This window comes from Sinocyclocheilus rhinocerous, unplaced genomic scaffold, assembly GCF_001515625.1.
Source record: "Sinocyclocheilus rhinocerous isolate Xijiao unplaced genomic scaffold, SAMN03320098_v1.1 scaffold716, whole genome shotgun sequence".
Taxonomy (NCBI): domain Eukaryota; kingdom Metazoa; phylum Chordata; class Actinopteri; order Cypriniformes; family Cyprinidae; genus Sinocyclocheilus; species Sinocyclocheilus rhinocerous.
In genome coordinates this window covers 255,947-276,898 of record NW_015647020.1, presented here as the reverse complement: position 1 = coordinate 276,898, position 20,952 = coordinate 255,947, and the positions used below count along the sequence as shown (strand labels likewise).

The window sequence follows — 20,952 nt, the reverse complement described above, 5'->3', positions numbered from 1 at the left end:
GCTCCGCCATGGCAACCTGAACTGCCTGCTCCGCCAGGGCCTCCTGAGCTGCCGGCTCTGCCATGGAGGCCTGAACTGCCTGTTCCGCCATGGCTCCCGGAGCTCCCTGATCCGCCCTGGAGGCTCTCCTTGTCTCCGTCCTGTTCCAGTCCTGCACCCGGCTCCGCCATGGGGGCCTGAACTGCCTGCTACGCCATGGCTCCCGGAGCTCCCTTGATCCACCCTGGAGGCTCTCCTTGTCTCCGTACTGTTCCAGTCCTGCACCAGCCTCCAGGATGCCCCCCCCCTGCGCTAACATGCTTCTCTGAGCCTCCTTCGTCTCCTTCGCCTCCGCTGGTCCCGTCCAGCCCTCTTTCGTCTCTAGAGTACCCCCCAGAGCCGGTTCCTCCAGGGTGCCCTCAAGTGCCCGCTCCTCCAGAGCGCCCTCAAGTGCCCGCTCCTCCAGAGCGCCCTCAAGCGCCATGGTCTCCTGAGTCCCCTGATCCGCCATGGCCTCCTGAGTCTCCTGCTCCGCCATGGCAACCTGAACTGCCCACTCCGCCATGGCCTCCTGAGCTGCCGGCTCCGCCATGGCAACCTGAACTGCCTGCTCCGCCAGGGCCTCCTGAGCTGCCGGCTCTGCCATGGAGGCCTGAACTGCCTGTTGATTAATGAACTCATTAGTTCTTTTGATTGCTCCCCTTCAAATACTCTCAGTTCTCCCCTTAGCCTTTGTCCATTCTACTTTAAGTTTTGTGGTGTGTCTCTTGTGTTTTTGCAATTCACATTTATTAAATCAGTTTATTAGAATTACCCCTTTGCCTTCATCTGCCTTCCTGGGACACATCCGTAACACTATCAAAGTTATCTGACATTATCAAGATGAATTTGTTCTGACACAGTTTAATTCTGAGTTCTTGTCATATTTTATTACCATTTTTCTAAACTATAGCGAATAAACCGTGATAATGTGAGAAATGTTGAAGGTGTCTGAATAAATTTTGGTTTGACTGTATATTTAATTTTTACAGTGAAGACTATGCAGAGCTATTTTACATTTGATTATTCGGTTTCTGTACCTGGACACCTACAAACTTGAAAAAACTTAAACATTGTGTAAATAGCACAAATAAATAGAACGAACATACAAATTAAACAATTTAAAACAGGGCTCACTGGTACAACCTGCACTAGGGTCCCGCAAACCCCAGCTACGGCCCTGCATGTGTAAATGGCAGAACAATTAACAACTTACGTTTTGCCAATGATATTGGTCTCTTGACACAACTACTTAGACAAGCTAAGGTCCTTTTGGACAGAGTCAACAAGGTCAGCTCAAAGTATGAGCGTGAGATAAGTGGCTCCAAAACGGAGTGGATGCTGCTAAGTATAAAATCTGAGCAAATAGTGAAAAACAGAATAAAGGAAGGACTGCTGCTCAGAGGGAAGGAACTGCAGCACGTGGAAAGATTCAAATATCTTGGAACGACTCTGACTGCAAACTGTGACTGCTCTACAGACATCAGAATAAGAACAGCCATGGCCTTGAAAGTTATAAGCGATCTGGACAATATCTGGAAAAACAAAAACATCAAGAATGAGACCAAAATGAGACTGTACAGATCCCTCATACTCCCTATTGCCTTGTAAGCATGGACACTTAGGGGTGCTGAAAAGAAACAACTACTTGTATTCGAGATGGCAGCACTTAGAAAAATACTTGGCGTTCGCATCATAGACAAGATGAGAAACAATGACATAAGAAAGGCCCTCAAACAGATAGAAATGACCGTGTAAAAAGTACATGAAAGACAACACCAGTGGCTTGGTCATGTACTTCGTATGGATAAAAACAGGAGTGCCAACAAAACAACATTGTCAACATTGCACGGAAGAGTAAAAGTTACCACAAAAAGAGGAAGTCCAAGAAAAACGTGGATGTCATCAGTGATGGCAGGATACAACATTGGACCACAAGTTCTGAGAATTGCACAAGATAGAGACAGATAACGTTTAGTGTCAACTCATGCAAGAGCACATGTTAAAGTGCAGTAAACATGCATGGAGATATGGTGAAGAAGAATATTTGCTAATAAAATGGCATACATTTCAACATCCAAAGTATAAAAATGTTGCGCACATCCCACAAACCCACACAGGGCTCAGGTGCAGGACAAAAAAAGGGAAACTATAGCAAAAATACGTATTGTCCGCACACTGATATAATTGCTCCATAAGAATTATTTATTGCAATGTTTCGACCATCAGGTCTTCGTCAGGCACAAATTACGTGAGTCACGTAATTTGTGCCTGACGAAGACCTGATGTTCGACTCACGTAATTTGTGCCTCACGAAGACCTGATGGTTGAAACGTTGCAATAAATAATAATTATTTTATTCTTATTTTTACTATACATTTCAGCATGTCATGCACATACTTTGTAATTTATTTATTTACTTACTTACTTTTTTTATTTTAACAGCACAGATAACTCCTGCACATGACATGCAGAAAAAAAGAGATGGGCCTCTGTATTTTTTCATAAACTAATAAATCACTGTGCAGTAGCTAGGTTGTTCTGGGTGGTTGCTAGGGTGTTGCTATGCAGTTGCTATGGTGTTCTGGGTGGTTGCTATGCAGTTTCCAGGGTGTTCTTCTGGTTGCTATGCATTTGCAAAGTTGTTGCTATGTGTTTGCTAGGGTGTTCTGGATAGTCCTGTGTGGTTGATAGGGTGTTATGGGTGGTTGCTAGGTGGTTTCTAAGGAGTTCTGAGAGGACAGTTGCTAGGGTGTTTCTAGGCGGTAGCTAGGTTGTTGCAAGGTTGTTCTAGGTGGTTGCTAGAGTGTTGTTTTGCGGTTGCTACGGTGTTCTCTTGGTTATGCAGTTGCTAAGGTGTTGCCATGTGGTTGCTAGGATGTTGCTAGGCAGTTGCTGGGTGTACTGGGAGGTTGCTATGCAGTTGCCCATATAGGGCCTTGAAAATTAAGATTCCAAAATCAAAGTTTAAGAACCAGAATCTAAAATCATACTGAGATCTTTCTAGAGAGGTACAGGCATGCAATTGTTGGAAAAGGAATATTTATGGCACTTTGACAGGTATGTTTTTTGCAATTGTTTTGATTGAAACAAGACACGTTTCTATTTTCAACATAATTTTTTCTTCAGACATTTCTCTTTAAATTAAAAGAAGTATCATCTGTATGCAAAGTGACCCACATTTGGTTTTTGACCACTGAAAGTGTGTAAAATGTAACATTTTACTCTTGTAGCCATATTGCAATCCTTATATCTCTGGAAATTAACCATGTTGGGCCTTAAAAGTTAAGATACCAAAATACATTTTGTTATGACCTAAAATATCAAAGGATATTAAGATTTTTAATACTTCTTGAGACACAGGCATGCAAACTTCAGGGGAAAAAAGTTATTTTTCCCATTTTTTAACATCACCATTGGCATATAATGCAACAAAGATTGCTGAAGTCAACAGATTTTACCAATCACTTGTGTAAAAATAACATGATGTAATGATGTTGCCATCTTTCTAAAGTCATTTTATCCCCCTGTAATTTGGCTCAAAATCTCAGGTGGAAATTGCCATTTTGACCCCCTCTACAAAATAGTGGATTATTCGGTAAATATGCATCCAAGGCATTTAATATTTTGGCTTTCTCTTTCATTTACATATTACTTTCACCAGATAAAATAATAACAAAATCTAAAATTTGAACTGGGGGTCTTTGGTAGAGTTGACATGGAATGTCCCAAATGTTTTTAAACAAATGGAAAAGGCTATTTGTACCTCAAAACTCAGTGTATTGCAGATGCTGTCACATTACACATAACCCCGATCATCTGCAGAAACTGCCACTCAAAACACACACATAATGATGGCCTTGATTGATCTTGATTGGATATTGATTGCATCATCTTCATTGCATCTATTTTATTTTTCGATTTTGTGTTTTATTTCTTGATGTATTCAGCTAATAAGTCATTTTTTTCTAAAATTTCCCATGTCAATTAAAAATAAAAGGACCTAATTGACACTTGACTTAATTGACTTGCCTTTTTTAAGGCAAAGACCTAATAGAGGCTACAAGATATTATAAGACCAGGCAGATAGAGAAAAAATATATAATTAAATTATTATTATTATTATTATTATTATTAATGAAAACAAACTATTAAAAAGGTTTAGTATATAGAGTGTATAAGATTGTAGAGTGTATAGTATGTAAATCCATGAAATAGGATACCACCGGGGTGTTTCCTTCGTGGAGGCAGTGGGGCAGTCGTGGCCTAATGGTTAGAGAGTTGGACTTATAACCCGAAGGTTGCAGGTTCCAGTCTCAGGTCCGTCAGGAATTGTCGGTGGGGGGAGTGAATAACCAGCCACCACCCTCAATACCATGACTGAGGTGAGACCCTTGAGCAAGGCACCGAACCCCCAACTGCTCCCCGGGCGCCGCAGCAATATGGCTGCCCACTGCTCCGGGTGTGTGTTCACTACTGTGTGTGTGCACTTGGATGGGTTAAATGCAGAGCACAAATTCCGAGTATGGGTCACCATACTTGGCCACATGTCACTTCACTCACTCACTCAAAATATTGGATGAGAAAAAAAATTTGTAGTACAAAAATAAAACTATGCAAATATTATAAAATATAGTGTTAAATCCCGCATTTTTCTAAAGAAACACTGTCAGAGCAAAGCAATGTCAGCGGGTAAAGTTACAGCAGGAGTCCACAGAGTCTCTCTCGCCTCCCCTAAGCCCATTGAGTTTTAACAGACCCTAAAGCGTGCTGTAAATTTGGTGTGGGGTAACTGAGAATGAATGGGGGAAAGTGTGCACTCCATCGCAAATTTGATTAGATATGACTGGTTATGATCAGCTGTGATGGGTTCATGCCATAAATCCCGTCTCTTGTGTTCGTGCGCATTCCCCCATTCGCGAATCAGTCTGAATGAACAATATAATGGCATTAATGGGAAGATTAATTTAAAAAATAAACAAGTCACACTTAGATATAACCACTTTATGTCAAAATAAGACTTGAAATAGCCTGAACACATGATCTGTCGGAATATTTAGTGAGTTATCAGCTTGGTGAAATGTAAAGTAAATCTCCATGTCTGTGACCAATATTTACTGAGCTTTGATGACTGATGATACGTAAAATTAAAAAATAGTGTTTTTCCTATATTATCCACTGAATGCAACAGTAAAAATTAGCCCATTATCAAGGCAAGGTTCACTTAATAACTTGCTGAAGCCTATGGTTAAGGGGTCATGAACTGCATGTTTTTATTATTTTATAATTAGTGACTTAGTTAGTTAGTGATTAGTGACGTGACATGTGGCCAAGTATGGTGACCCATACTCGGAATTTGTGCTCTGCATTTAACCCATCCAAAGTGCACACACACAGCAGTGAACACACGCACACCGTGAACACACACCCGGAGCAGTGGGCAGCCATTTATGCTGCGGCGCCCGGGGAGCAGTTTGGGGTTCGGTGCCTTGCTCAAGGGCACCTCAGTCGTGGTATTGAAGGTGGGAGAGAGCGCTGTACATTCACTCCCCCCACCTACAATCCCTGCCGGTACGAGACTCGAACCCGCAACCTTTGGGTTACGAGTCCGACTCTCTAACCATTAGGCCACGACTTCCCCCTTAATGTGTCCTTAAGTGCACTTACAAAGAGGGTGAGGGTGCTCAGCATAAGCGGAGTTAACATGGCACAACAGCAGCAAGCCGTCATCAAGACAGAGAAGATTTTTTTCTTCACTAGCAGACCTAGTGGGAACCCCTGCAGCCCTTGGTTGTGACGGGGCTAATCAGCTGCCTACACACACATGGCATAATGTAGAAGACAGAAAGCAGTGAAAAGCAGTACTTATAACTATCAGTGAGGTTAGCACATTCATAGTATAATTAGGAGACAGAAAGCAGTGAGAAACAGCACTTATAATTATCAGCTTCCCATCCATCCCAGCTCAGTGCACAAGCAGTGACAGAGAATGTATGCAACAACAGACTACCTCAAGAAGCTAGTATTGAAAACTGGCTTACCTTAAGCTAGTTAAGCTAGTTAATGGCCAACTTTTCAAGTAGGCCATAAGTAGTCAGTTACCAAGGAATATAGCTTTGATGTGCGGCAAAAGTTGTTGAGCTCCACAAAATGGGAAGTAGCTATAAGAAAATAGCAAAAGCAAAAGCAAAAAGTCCCAGTCAACTGGAGATGTTGTGAATCAGAATGAGTCAAGAAGCCTCAATAAAAATACCACCATAAGTTGGTTGGGAGGGTATAAAGAAAAAACCCCAAGTATATTTAGTTGCAGGACACTACTGAAACATCAAACGGTCCCAGCTTCCATGGTCAAATGAAAAGAGAGAAAAAAAGAGCTTTTTGGCAGCAAACACAAGATTATTTTGGTGCACACTAAGATAAAAAAAAAGGACCCCATGCCCAAGGTTAAATATATTGTGGGATCTTTAATGTTGAGGGTCTATTTTCTGCCAAAGGCCATCTGGACATCTTGTTCAGATACAAGGAGCTGTGGATTCTATCAAATTTACATTACATTTACATTTAATCATTTAGCAGACGCTTTTATCCAAAGCGACTTACAAATGAGGACAATAGAAGCAATCAAAACTAACAAAAGAGCAACAATATAGTGCTAGAGTTAGAGGGTCAAATAAAGATTGAACAGATGTGTTTCATCAAATACCAAAAGATAAAAATCAAAACCTGACTGCCTCTACTAGAAATCTTATAAGGTCGTGATTGGATCTACCAGCAGGACAATGATCCAAAACATACAACAAATCCACACAAAAATGTTTTACTAACCACAAAATCAAGGTCCTGCCATAGCTATCCCAGTCCCCTGACTTGAATCCCACAGAAAAACTCTCTGTGGGGTCTGTGGGGTTCTCCTGTCATGCCTAATGAGGTTGGAGAATACATGGCAAGGGATCTGACACCATTCCTTAATACAGACTCTGCTCTTCAGTTCACCCCACAGTTTTCCAGTTTATATATATATAGTGTTTGAGAGTTCTGTGTGTGTACATTTTTTGAACAAAAGATCAAAACAATATCACACAGTAACCATTCATAGCCTTCTTTGCTCATATTTACCAAGAATCATTAGTGGAGGCATTCGTAGGATCTTGATGGATCGATAAAAGAGAAATAATCTAATAAAAAACACTATTAAAATAACATAATGAATCCTTAATTTGTTAGGACTCTTTTTTTCCAAATTCATGAATTATCTTGAATAACTATTATCTATTTATCCAAATGATAATTGATTGATTTACTGATATCTCAATTAATTCATTCATTGCTCAGTTGATCTCAGATATGGCCCTGAAATCAGTTTCCTTCATCACCCCATACCTTCATCTCCAAATGTTGAGCTGCATTTCACACAGCTAAAGCATTCTGGATGCCAGTTTTTATCCAGCGCAGTCACCATTTTCTGAAGGAGAACATAATAAAGCCAGATTAGGGCCAGATAATATACAGTATAAAGCTATGGGAGTTGATACTGGGTTACAAACAAAGATGAACAACTTCAAATTACATATTTAGGGAGAATTTTGGCAAAACAACTATTGTATGAGAAAAACATCTGTAATACTTTTCTATTAAGATGTTTAAGTATTATGGCTAGATGTGCCGTTTTGAGCACAATTTGGGGGATACAAATGTAAGATCTCATTAAGATCAGCTGATCATCTGTCTTTCTCATATAATCACATGAAAAACATTGATATATATTGTCAGGACTGGATCATGATCCTGCGAGGCCCCTGGTTATACGTCTTGGGGGACCTAACAGACCCTTTTTTTTAAGTGATATGGGCAATTTGGCTTCAAAAAGTTAGAAAACATTAATATAAGACCAAAAAAACAACAACAACAAAAAATGTTTTCTGGATCCTATCTTGTTCTGTGTGCGGAGGTGCCCTAGTGGTCAGCATGTGCTCTATGCATTACGGCAGAGTTTACCAACCCTGTTCATGTAAGGTATACCAACAGTACACATTTTCAAACTCTTCCTAATTAAACACACCTGATTCAACTCATCAGATCGTTAGTAGATTCTCCAAGACCAGAAATGGATGAGTCAGATAAGTGAGACACCCAAAAATCATAGAATGAGAACGACACTTGAACTGAATTAAGCTGGATGATGGCACTATCGTCTTCTGTACAGCTGGGGTCCATTCTTCGTACCTCGCTTAATACACCTGAGATAATTTGACAGATGCCAGATCTTTTAATCCTGGTAAATGATCTCTGGCTAATTTGGTTCTTCAAACAAGTTAGCGGATTTGATTAAAAAAAATCTGGATTAAGTTGTCGTAAATTACTTTGTGTTGTCATGTTCATTGGAAAGGGCAGATATTTCGATACTCGAAAACATGATCAGCAATGCAGCAATTGGCTGACGGCAAGACAGCAACGTTATGACATCATATAATTAAAATCAAGGAAACAGCCTAGCCAGCAAAATGACATAAAAATTTGTACAGGCTTTGCATTTTTCAGTGTCAAGAAGGGTATTGCAATTAGCAAGTAATTTAATTTTGAAGCAGATTTGTTACATGTGACAGCATTAAAGTTTCTTAATTCATACGATCCATCTTAAGACATAACTAACTGTGTTTAAATTAATTATGCATCATAAAAGCAATTTGAGATTTGAGAAGTGAGTCCGCATCTCCTGCGATGCATTAAAGCCACCCGCATAAAAGCTCACCGTTTAAATTAATGCATGGCTCAGACAAACTATGTGTGTGCAACAAAATTATGAGATAATTATTCCTTCACGGATAAATCTCTCAATGAGTAAAACTGGTTGTGTTTATTTTAATTATTTTCAAAATAATTTTTGGTTTAATAAGGTTGTAAGAAAATAGCAGTGGCTGGGATACACTTTCAGTATCACCTTCACTTAAAATTATGCAATCTAATCCTGTTTACTTGAAATAAGCCTGCTCCTGAGCAGATTTGAGCTAAAGGACCTGTTGCTATGACAGCAACTCCAGGATGAGCTTCGAAGAACCTAACAATCCTGGATCATGTCAAATTGCCAACAATAAAATCCAGCTAATCCATGGTAATCCACATACGAAGAACGGACCCCTGCTTTACAACTTAATAGCATTTTGCAACATCAACACTGAACTGACTCAAGCTAAATAATGACATTGCTGCCTTAGGTAGAACTGCTTGTAGCTGAATTGTAGCTTGTTTCAAATTTATTAACTTCACACTATTACTGATCTGAACTGAAACAAGACTGTTATTCTGACCTGAGCTAAATTATGGCACTATTGTCTTTTAGAGCTGCTTTATAGCAGATTCTGAATTGTCTCCATAGTTGAGTTTCCATAATTGTTCCTGCTTTTTTCCACGATTTTCTCTGTGAAGCTGCTTTGACACAATCTGTATTGTATAAAGTCTTATAGAAACAAAGTTGACTTGACTTGACTGGTGTTGATGTACCTCCAGAAACAAGGTTGGGAAACACTGCATTAAGGACCTGGGGTCCCATAGTGCTCATATTGTGTCATATAAGAAGGGCTCAGCACACACTAAAGTTCATTTTGATCATTTTTTTGTCTTTTTCTGTGGGATCCCACACCACTGCTCATTTTGTAGGTCTCTTTTATCTGGCACATGCACACAGTTCAGTTCATGGAACTCTCTGTTAACAAGCTGATTGATGATTTGACGCAAGTGTGTTAAAGAAGTGAGACATGGACAATCTGCAGTGCTGTGGGTCCCCAGGATTAAGATTTTAAAACCACTGCTCTAGTCATTTGGCGATAATATGATTAGATTGGCTGAAGTTCAAAGTCTAGACTCCTATAATTCATTTTGAAGCTTTGTTTTAAAGGTTTCACATCTGGGATGTATGTACAGTGCATGGTCCCATATAGTTAGACTTGACAACAGCAGCATGAAAGAACATTATCAACAAAGAAAAAAGTAACATTTTACAATAAGGTCTCGTTTGTTAACATTAGTTAATGCATCAACTAACATGAACTAATAATAAGCAATATATTTTAGCAGCATTTATTAAACTTAATGTTAGTTAATAAATTTAATATAAGTTTAATAAAATACAATTTTAATACAATTTTAATGTTCATGTTAGTTCATAGTGCATTAACTAATGTTAACAGATAGGCTACAACATTTGATTTCAAATAATGTATTAGTAAATGTTGAAATTAAGTTTAATGAATGCTTTAGAAGTATTTTTACCTCCCTCAACTTACTTTAAATAAAAGTTATAATAAATAAATTTAAGGAAGAGTTGGAATGGAGGAGGAATTGGGCTGCCTAAAAGTTGTTGCAGAAGTGAGGTAAGCAGAGGTTTATAGATGCTTACTCTAACACTGTGATTTTTCATAGTAAATGAGCATGGTCCTCTAGAACTTTGTTTATTCATGTCATAGACTATCATCTTCATTCAGCTTCAGTACAGCTGTGAGTTTTTGAATAGGACACATAAATGTACAGATACCTACATTGAGTATGGGCTTGTTGCATTGTGCACAGTGAGGTGAGTACAGGGTGAAGTAGTCAGGCTCACAGTATGGTCGACCATCTTTCTCAAAGAAATTACAATTGCCAAGCTCACACTCACACTCAGAGCAAACAAAGTGCTCTGGATGCCAAACCCGTCCCAGAGCTGTTACAACCTAAGAGACAGGGGAACAAGATCTAAATTTCTAAAGTCACTATCACTTTTGAAACCAGAATCCTTTAAATGATAAAAAAAAAAAAATCAACAAAGAGTTCTAAGATGAAGCAACATTACAAACTAGGATTTAAAACAATGTATTTGAAACCTGGTTGTGGTAGTAATTTAGTTTACTTCAATGAAATTAAATGTAAGTGATTAAACTTAACAACCAAAGATGTTAGGTCTGTCTTCATAGGGTTATATATCGCTAAAAATCTGGTTTTCTGTGAAGACAATTAATGATACTTTTACTTACTGACCTTTGTAAACAGTACTTCTATTGTACTTCCAATACAAAAACCACAGAAAACATAAAAATAAGAAATGCATGGCTATTGATGACTAATTAAACTACTGGCTACAAGTTAAATTCAGGATTTATTAAAGAATTTTACCTGTCCTACAACTGGTTTCTGACAGGCGGAACAGTTTCCCTTAGAGGAGGTAGGCACTCCCTGCCTGCTCAGATCTGATTGGAGAAGACCCAACATGCTGTCCAATGAGCCTCCAGAGGATGCAGAGGGTGGAGAAGCTGTTTGTTGTGATGAAGATGCCACAGGACCAACAGGTGCTGCTGGCTGATACAAACAAATAACTCAACAGCTACACAAAAATACTAATATTTTATTCATTAAAAGTGAAATGTTAATAAACTCTCTCCTAACCCAGTTCAATATGCAGAGTCAACTATCAGTAAACCAATAGTAGGTACTACTATTATGACTGAGACGCGCTGTATTGTATAAAGCGCTATAGACTTGACTGACTTGACGCACAACAATGCACTGTTTGTTTGGTCCTATCAACTTCTGAACATTGTTACATTGTTACCAACATTGTCACCAAATCTGTTTTAGTGTTTAGTGTTTTAGTGTTTGGGAAACCAGTTTAAAAACAGTTATTAATTTTGCATTTCAATCTGGTGACACTAGTTCAGCAACTGCATAAAAGTATGTATCAAACATACTGTGCTTTGGACTCTGAAGTCTGATAGAGACGCCATTAGTTTGTCCAGCTCTAAAGTAGCAGATGTAGCTGAGGGTTTCGCTGAGCTAGAAACAGAAAAAAAATTATTACTGTCTGACAATCATTAATACAATTATATAAACTGTACACCCATATTAATTTGATATTTGTGAGTTTGACTTTCCTCCATTATGTGTTGTCATTACTACAAATAAAGCCATTTATTTAAATGAAGATCTGCAGGGATATGTTATCAGTCAGTAATGATACTATTATTTAATTAGTACATGGTATGTAATCTCTTATCTATTATAAGGCATGTGGAATGAGCATATGTAGGAAAATGAGTATACAGATGAATAAACATCGCAATATATATCAGTGCACTAACCCAGTAGAGGATGGACCAGACTTTGAAAACTGATCATCTTTTTTGGTGCTGGGGAATTGTGCCAAAATCTCATCTAACAAAGACAAAGGAAAAATTATGCATCAGAGGAGTTCTTTTTTTAAATGAAACTCTAGGGCACTGCTTACTGCATACTGCTGACTATATACCAGATACTGCCTACTATTGTAACTGATCAGTTTTCATTTTATTCTAATTTTGTGTAAAAGTTATTTACTTTTGACAGTCTGGAAAATCAGTCAAGTACAAGTGGTGCATGGCACACAGTGTTCCATACACTATGCTCTGGTTGTATATGGCACATTTTAGCAAATATAAACCAGTTATGTGGAATTCCCAGATCATTTGGTGACTGTGCACAGTATACATGCTGCATGCATATTTGTTGTTGTTTTTGTAAATAGTAGGTATTCCATTCTGACAGACAAGGACAGATTATGGACTGAGCCAACGACTGCCAGGGGTTTATCATATTCAGGTCATATTCTGTCCTTGCACACACACAGTAAAGTACTTTGTAAGCTACTAAGAAGTCAGCACTCACCTGTGATGTTGAACTGTGTGGCATTAAGCTCCTGTAGTAAGTGATCAAGTTCACTCAGCCCTCCACCCAGAACTGAGGAGGAGGAGAAAGCAGGAGGAGGGTCTGCCGTACGTGGGAATCGTGGTTTACATACTGTACTGAGGAAATAAAAAGTTACAAAACAATCACTATGGACTTACCGCAACACTCAAAATCTCAACATGTATTCCAAGAGTTAGTTCTAAATGAAAATGATCATCTTTGATTTTAAATGACATCCAAAGCTATTGTACAGTTTCAGAAGACTTTCAGAAGGAATACAGATCATGATACTTTTAGGATCCTTTATGGTACTTTTCTGTCCTCTATGGAGCTTGACAGCCCCAGACCCCATTTACTTTGTATGGTAAACAGTAGAACAAACATTTTGCTAAACATTTTTGTTGTTGTTAATGGAAAAAATAAATACTGGTTTTGGGGGGATGAACTATTCTTTTAAATTTCAAACTATTCGATTTCAAGTTTTCCTTTCGGTATTTGGTATTTTATTTTAAAATACATTTTGATGTATCTTTGCCCAACCCTGAGAACAGCACAACCCAGATGTTCGAATTTGTGCAACACATTTTATGGACGATAGTTTTTTGAACCTAGAAGAGTACAAGGCCTAAAACAGCGTTCTGAAGAAGGTAAGCTGGAGTTGGAAAAAGCAAGACTTGAAGTAGAAGCCCTCAAACTTAACCTTATGAAGGAGGGTAGGCTATCGAATTCTGGTGAGGAACAAGGTATGTCTTTTTAACTGACCAGGCTCAGCCCTGCTTAGCTTCAGTGGGCAACCAGTCTTGGGCTACAGGGTGACATGGCTGCTGGCATTTTAACCGGGAAAGCACAAGTAGTTTTCTCTTCAATGTTGGTCGATGACTCTAGAGATTATGATAAAGTTAAATCTGTAATTTTAAAGGCATATGAATGCGTACCAGAAGCATACAGACAGCGTTTTCGTTTGCAGAAAAAAGAAGAGGTACAAACTCATTTAGAATTTGTCAGAGATTTGAGGAGAAACTTTAATCGTTGGTGTACAGCACTAGACATTAAGACATTTGAAGATTTAAGTCATTTGATGGTTCTAGAACAATTTAAAAACTCTGTTCCGAGTCGTGTCGCCATATATATCAATGAGCACAATGTTGAAACTCCTGAGGAAGCGGCGACGTTAGCCGATGACTTTGTATTGACGCACAAATACGTTTTTGTTGATGTGCATGCTGTCATTCCTGCAGAAATCGGTAACCTTGCTCGTGAATATTTTGTCAGTGATGGAGTGTTACTGAGGAAATGGATTCCTCACAAAGGTGACTTGGTTGGGAATCCTGTCTTCCAGGTGGTCGTTCCTGTTAAGTTTCGACATACAGTGATCAAATTTGCACATGATCAATCAGGTCATCAGGGCATGCGTAAGACTTATGATTGCTTGCTGCGATATTTTTTTTTTTGGCTGTGTCTAAAACGAGACCTCTCTATTTATATCAAAAAATGTAAGACCTGCCAGCTAACCAGTGTTGTGTTGAAACCTGCACCTCTGAAACCAATTCCTTTTGAACATCTCATTGTTGATTGTGTCGGGCCACTTCCTCGTTCGAAGTCGGGAAGCAATTATTTGTTTACCGTGATGTGTTTGAACATGCGTTTTCCGGCAGCATATCCATTATGTAGTATTACATCGCGTTGTATTGTGAGAGCGTTAACTCGATTTATATCTGTATTTGGAATTCCAAAAACCATCCAAAGTGACCAAGGTTCAAACCTGACTTATCTTTTTCAGCAGGTTCTGAAACCGCTGCACATTAAGCATAATCAATCTACTGCATACCACGCACAAAGTCAGGGTGTGTTGGAGAGACTTCATCAGTCCTTAAAATCGCTGCTTCGAGCATATTGTGTGCAGTTAGTTCAACAGATGTTAGCCGCTCGCAAAGTAGTACAGGAAAGTACGGGTTTTAGTCCTAATGATTTAGTCTTTGGCATTAAAGTTCGTGGTCTATTGTCTGTTTTTCAAGAGGCTGGTTAAGTTGCGGAGCCTCCGAAAAATTTGGCATCATATGTTTTGGGGTGCAAGAACCGACTCATTCAGGCAAGAGAACTCGCAAAAGTAAACCTTGAAAAACACCAACAAAATATGAAGCGATTGTATGACCATACAGTCGAACATCGAGTTTTTGAACCAGGAGATCAAGTTCTGGTACTCCGGCCAATAGTATCTTCTCCTTTCGAAGCCAAATTTGATGGCCCATTTGTTGTGCAATGCAAGTTGAGTGATGAAAATTATGAAGTTATAACTTCATCACAGAAAAAGTCAGTTAAACGGTACCATGTAAACTTATTAAAACCATACTATGAAAATTAGACTAAATCTGTAACGAATCGGACATCTGTGCATTCAGTACTTTCTTCCGTATCTGTTGGTGGGGGTAAGGTGAGTTTAGTGGGGGAGGAAGAGGAGACCATTTCACCTGATGATTGTGTGTTCCGCGGCCGCTTAAAAAAATTCTGAATCCTTGCAGAACTTAGAACTTATTTTCCGTTATTTGTCTCATGAAAGATGTCAGGAGTTATGTCAGTTGTTACGTAGATTTACTGAATTGTTTGGAGATGCGCCTTCGCGTACTGACTGGGTGCAGCATCATATTGATGTGGGGGACGCAAAGCCTATCAAACAGCGTTTTTACCGTGTTGCACCTGAAAAATGGGAATTAATGGAGAAAGAAATCAAGTATATGCAGGATCACAATATTGCGATACCTTTGTCCTCTGATTGGGCTTCCCCGTGTTTATTAGTGGGAAAGTCAGATGGTACAGTTAGATTACAGTTAGCTCTCGGCTGCACAGAAGCAGACTGAGGCGGGTCGTCACACCCTGCCTCGGTGGGCAGCTGCAGCCTCCACCCGTCCACCGGCCACAGCGCCCCAGCCTGCTCGTTGCCGAGGGCGGCTCCCTGCGTCTGCCCCTGCTCCCGCGCCGCATCCGCAGCAGCCTCCAGCAAGCGGCGCTATGGAGCTGGGCGTAGGCAGGCCGCCCCACCCATCCAGGCCCCCGTCAAACCTGGCGGTGAGCGAAAGAGCAAGAGGCCCCGGGACGGGTGACCCAGAGAGGGAGGAAGCTGCTCTTTGGGGGATAGTGAAGGCACCTCCCCCGGAGGAGGGCTGGGTGGAGAATCTGGAAAATCTCGACAAGAGAGAGGTTTTCTCTATCTCTGGGTCCCAGGAGGGCACGGAGAGTCGCGGACGGCCCAACACCGGACCTCTCTCATCCTCCTCCTTCGCCAGCCAGCAGCAGCGGGTGGTTCGAGAGCGTCAACAAAGGCCCTACTCAGGCACCCTCTGCCAACCTGTGGAACCAGGTAAGCGTTGCACCGCATACTCAGACCCCTCTCCGGTCCACTCGCAAGCCGCCCGAGTTGGGTCCCTGCGTTCCACCTCGCTGCGTCCCTGCGTTCCACCTCGCTGCCCCACGTTACCGTTCAAGATGTTGACGCAGAAACGCATCTTCGGGTGTGTCCGACCCCGAGATTGGGTTGCAGCGATCGACCTGAAAGATGCGTACTTTCATGTGTCGATCCTTCTGCGCCACAGACCACTTCTGCGGTTTGCGTTCTAAGGACGGGCATACCAGTACAAGGCCCTGCCCTTCTGGCTGTCCCTGTCTCCCCGTGTCTTCACGAAAGTCGCGGAGACCACTGAAACAATTTCAGAGGCTCCTGGGGCATATGGCAGCTGCAGCGACACTTACACCACTAGGGCTATTGCATACGAGACCGCTTCAGCACTGGCTTCATGGCCAAGTCCCGAGGTGGGTGTGGCAGCGCGGCACTCACCGGGTCCAAGTTACACCGGCCTGTCACCAAACCTTCACCCCGTGGTCAGATCTTACGTCCCTTTCGGGCAGGAGTGCCCCTAGAACAGGTCTCCAAGCATGCTGTGGTTTACACGGATGCCTCCACCTGCCATGCTGGGGGTCAATGTACAACGGGCACGCAGTTTCGGGGGTTTGGATGGGCCCCCATCTGCACTGGCATATCAATTGCTTAGAGTTGTTAGTAGTGCACCTTGCCTTGGACCGTCTCAAAGGGTGCTTATCTTCGTGCCATTCACATTCCGGGCCTGCTCAACCGTACAGCCGACGAGCTGTCTCGAGCTACGCTCCCGGGAGAGTGGCGACTCCTTCCCCGGACGGTCCAGCTGATTTGGGGACGTTTCAGAGCCGCTCAGGTAGACCTGTTTGCCTCTACAGAAACCTCTCACTGCCCATTGTTCTACTCCCTGACACGGATGCCCTGGCACACAGCAGGCCGCGGGGCCTGCGCAAGTATGTGTTTCCCCCAGTGAACCCTCTCGCACAGATGCTGTGCAAGGTCAGGGAGCACGAGGAGCAGATCCTGCTTGTGGCGCTGTATTGGCCCACTCGGACCTGGTTCCCCGAACTAATGATCCTCGAGACAGCCCTTCTGAGGAAGGTTCTACTGACTCAGAGACGGGGCACCCTGTGGCACCCGCGTCCAGACCTCTGGAAACTTCATGTCTGGTCCCTGGATGGGACGCGGACGCTCTAGGTGACCTACCCCAAGAGGTAGTTGACACCATCACTTTGATGAGAGCACCGTCTACGAGACGCCTTGAAGTGGAACCTGTTCGTCGAGTGGTGTATATATATATATATATTCTTTATTGTCTTCCTGTTGTTTATACTATTTATGCTGTCATCCACAGTTGTATCTAAATGTTGAAGTTTTGGAGGGAAAAAAAAACAGCACAAAAAAAATAGAGACTCTGAGACCCTCACATAAAACTTGTTCTTGTCAGAAACTGAGAAACAAAATAATTGCAACACAGTAAATAATGATAGCGGCATTAACATATAGTTTTGTGTTATTTAACAACATTTTACAATGTATAATTTTATATGCTGAGCCTGGTAATCCCAGGAGAGCACCTAGACACGTAGCCTAATTGTACATTTAAATTAAGACAACTAAACACTACCTACTGTTAGTGCTGTCAAAAGACCCGGTACTTGAGGAAACACATCAAACTAACAAAACACTTTAAAGACAGACACCCGGATCAAATGAAAGATTTCAAGCAGGTAAGTTTCGTTTTAATTTTTAATATTTGTGTTTCCCATACATTGATTTATTTGTGGCGGCCCACACGTGTCGAAGTCGAAACCCGGTGCTGGTGTTTTTATATCATTGTATTTCTGAAGGTCAAAATTATGGATGTCATTTTCATTTAATCTTGCCTGTAATGCCTGAGCAGTTTGTGAGCGCAGCGCTTATTTGATTACAGTCGTTACCGGGGAAACCTCTATCTCTCCCGCTCTACAAGCGCCTCCTGCTGGCAGAGAATGAATTTGCATATATATGCCTCCACAAATAAAGTGCAAGTCTGTGGGAAACACCGCTTCTGTTATGAATATTATTCAATATTTTAATTTGAATGTCGGATTGAAATGAACATTGCTGTTATTAGAGTAGTTAATCGTTAGCATGAGCGTGGCTAACGCTAATACAATGAGCATTAGAATGAAGTTTCTTTATTAACTATTTAATGCTCCTATAACTTAAAAAAAAACAGTAGGACATGATGACATTTACTATTTTTACACACCAGAGGCTTTTAAATGAATTGTGAATCTAAAATATGCGTGTTAGAGAATGTACAAATGGTTAACATTGTTTGTGTCATATCAATCAGAAAAGCAGTTCTGGGCTTTTTTTTTTTTTTTTAGCTAACTTAGTTGTTATCTTCGCTGAATAACTCTAGGAGGTTTTAAAAGCCCTTTAAAATTAAATATGTACACAGTTTGGATTAAATTAATGTATAGTCAAATTTTTTAATTAGCATGTTTTTGTGTTTTGCTTTGGTACCGAAATTGTTTCCGAGAACCGTGGATTTTCACTGGTATTGGTACGAATACTGAAATTTTGGTACCGTGACAACACTGCCTACTGTTTAGGCTAACGTTAGCTAGCTAGCAATGCGATCTCGTAAACAACATCATAATGCTATTTTTGATAATATTATTATGATAAATTACCTTCATAGCCATGAACAATTTTTTTAAACACTTATAATATTTTAAAGCATTTATTATTTCTCAACTCCACAGCTGTGCAGTAAAATTCACTTTAAAGATTCACTTTTCATTCATGAAGATGACATGAAAAATGTGCCAAAAATGTGTCTCCTTGGCGGAAAACAAAAGGTGTGTTCGACTAGAAGCAGATCGATTGGTGTATGACATCAAAATACAGCGAGAGCGATTAGAGAGCAGACGTCTCCTTATGCTTTCGAATCACTCTCGCGGTACTTTGAAGTCATACACCGATCGGTCTGCGCAGCGCCGCTCCAAGTCGAACACACCTAAAGACTATTAAGATGAAAATGACATTAAATTACCATTATAACCAGTAAATGGCAGCAGAGGATCACTCATTAGTTCACTTACAATTTCAACTCCCTAGTGTTTTTTTTTCCTTTCATGTCTTGATTCTGGATTTATTAAAATGACTATTCTAAAAAAAATTTTTTTAGCAGTTTTACTTTACTTAAGTATAAAGTATAGCAAGTGCAGGAAATCACAAAATCTCATGTCATTTAAAAAAATAGCATAAGCCCAGACACCAACAGCCGAGAAGGGTTAATTATTTAAATACTTAACTCGTTAACTACAAATTAAATAAGTTCATTATTAATGGTATAACAATTAAATAATAATGCATTCATTGTTTTGAAATATTTATAGATTTAATGTAAAAAAATATATATTATTTTTACAATAAATATTATTGTTAACTGTAGAAGCTGCTAAATATATTCAGCCAACAGACTTGTTGCTGCTATAGTTTTATTACTCAGAATTTAATTTGAATCACTTAATCCACAGGCTATTTTTGACATCGGTTTGTTAGATTTGTTCTGTCCATTGCTACAGTTATCACTGTCAATCATAGCAATGACTCACGGCATGATTTAGAGGATTCATTAACTTAATTTTTTACACTCGCATTTGTCATTCTTGAAACTGTATACATGGACGTTTGGTCCTCTTAGACAAACAAAACTTTTCTTCAAATTTTGAATGAATTAGAGAAACCAAGCAAAGGGCGCTCCCCTTATAGCAGAGTTGATTTTGACAGTTGACCGGAAATGACTGAGCTGGCTTATCTAAAACCAGGAAGTAACCGTGTATATAGTCAATTAGGAGACGATAAGCACACAAAGCTTTGTGCAATGGTGCTAATATTGATCAAGCAGTAAAAATGCCCATTCCTGCACCCAAAACAAGATGCATGCAGATGATAGTACGAAGCAAGCACTTGTGGGACAGCGTTGACCTGCACCACTTCACAAGACAAATTGGCACGACAGTCATTTATTATATTCAACAACAACATCAGCTCGTCCCATGCGTCATATGTCATTGTGTGCACATGCGCAAAACTTTCCAGTTTCAGCTTTCAATTCGATCAAGAGTTTACATGTCCTGTCGAACAGATTAGAAAATGTTTATCCCAAGTTTATTGGACTTTTAAACCGATTGTGATCAGAATACAGTGCTCCATGAAAACGCACCTACTGTAAAGTTTGAGGAGTAACAACCTCATTTAATATGTGATTGAATCCTCAAAATTTTGTGAGTGTGTGTGTGTGTGTGTGTACGGAACATAACTCATTCTCAGTATTGGTATGACTGATACCAATGTAACAATAGCAAAGTTTTGCCATCTCACGTTTGGTATCCGCTATTTTTGACCAAAGTAATATTACAGCCACCAAAGGCCATGTACACACTGCAGCTAAATTTTGTTGTCATTTCACCTTTTTGTGTTTAATCCTGTTCTGTACATACATAGTTTAGTAATTTACATGAGTGAAATTCATTCTACAACGAATTAACTCCCGAAAATTCAGGTAGTTACAACCGTATTTACAGAAATTCTATGCAATGTGTAAATAACCGAACTAAACAACTAGTTGTTAACATATTTAAACTTGTATCAGAGTTTCAGATTTGGTCCTCTCTTCTGCATGTGCAATGCAAGAAATCACATAAAATGAGATAAGTTTTTTGACTTAGTTATGCCAGATCTTGATGTGTATATATATATATATATATACTGTATATATTTATTTATTTTTTAAGTTTTTTTTAAAGTTTTACAGATTTAAGTTTATTATAGGCTTGTTCATATTTACTGTTTTATATATATATATATATATATATATA

General features: G+C 39.9%; 1 protein-coding gene across 2 annotated transcripts in view; it reads right to left on the bottom strand.

Moving 5' to 3' along the window:
- LOC107708288 (transforming growth factor beta-1-induced transcript 1 protein) overlaps positions 1-20,952 on the bottom strand; it is an 82,254-nt gene that overhangs the window by 43,536 nt on the left and 17,766 nt on the right. For both annotated transcript variants that reach the window (XM_016512474.1, XM_016512475.1), the window contains 6 exons: positions 12,688-12,824; positions 12,126-12,198; positions 11,736-11,820; positions 11,164-11,346; positions 10,551-10,724; positions 7,399-7,480 (listed from right to left, as the gene is read on the bottom strand). In XM_016512474.1, coding sequence (XP_016367960.1) covers positions 7,399-7,480; positions 10,551-10,724; positions 11,164-11,346; positions 11,736-11,820; positions 12,126-12,198; positions 12,688-12,824 — 734 coding nt within the window. The remainder of the gene's footprint in view (positions 1-7,398; positions 7,481-10,550; positions 10,725-11,163; positions 11,347-11,735; positions 11,821-12,125; positions 12,199-12,687; positions 12,825-20,952) is intronic.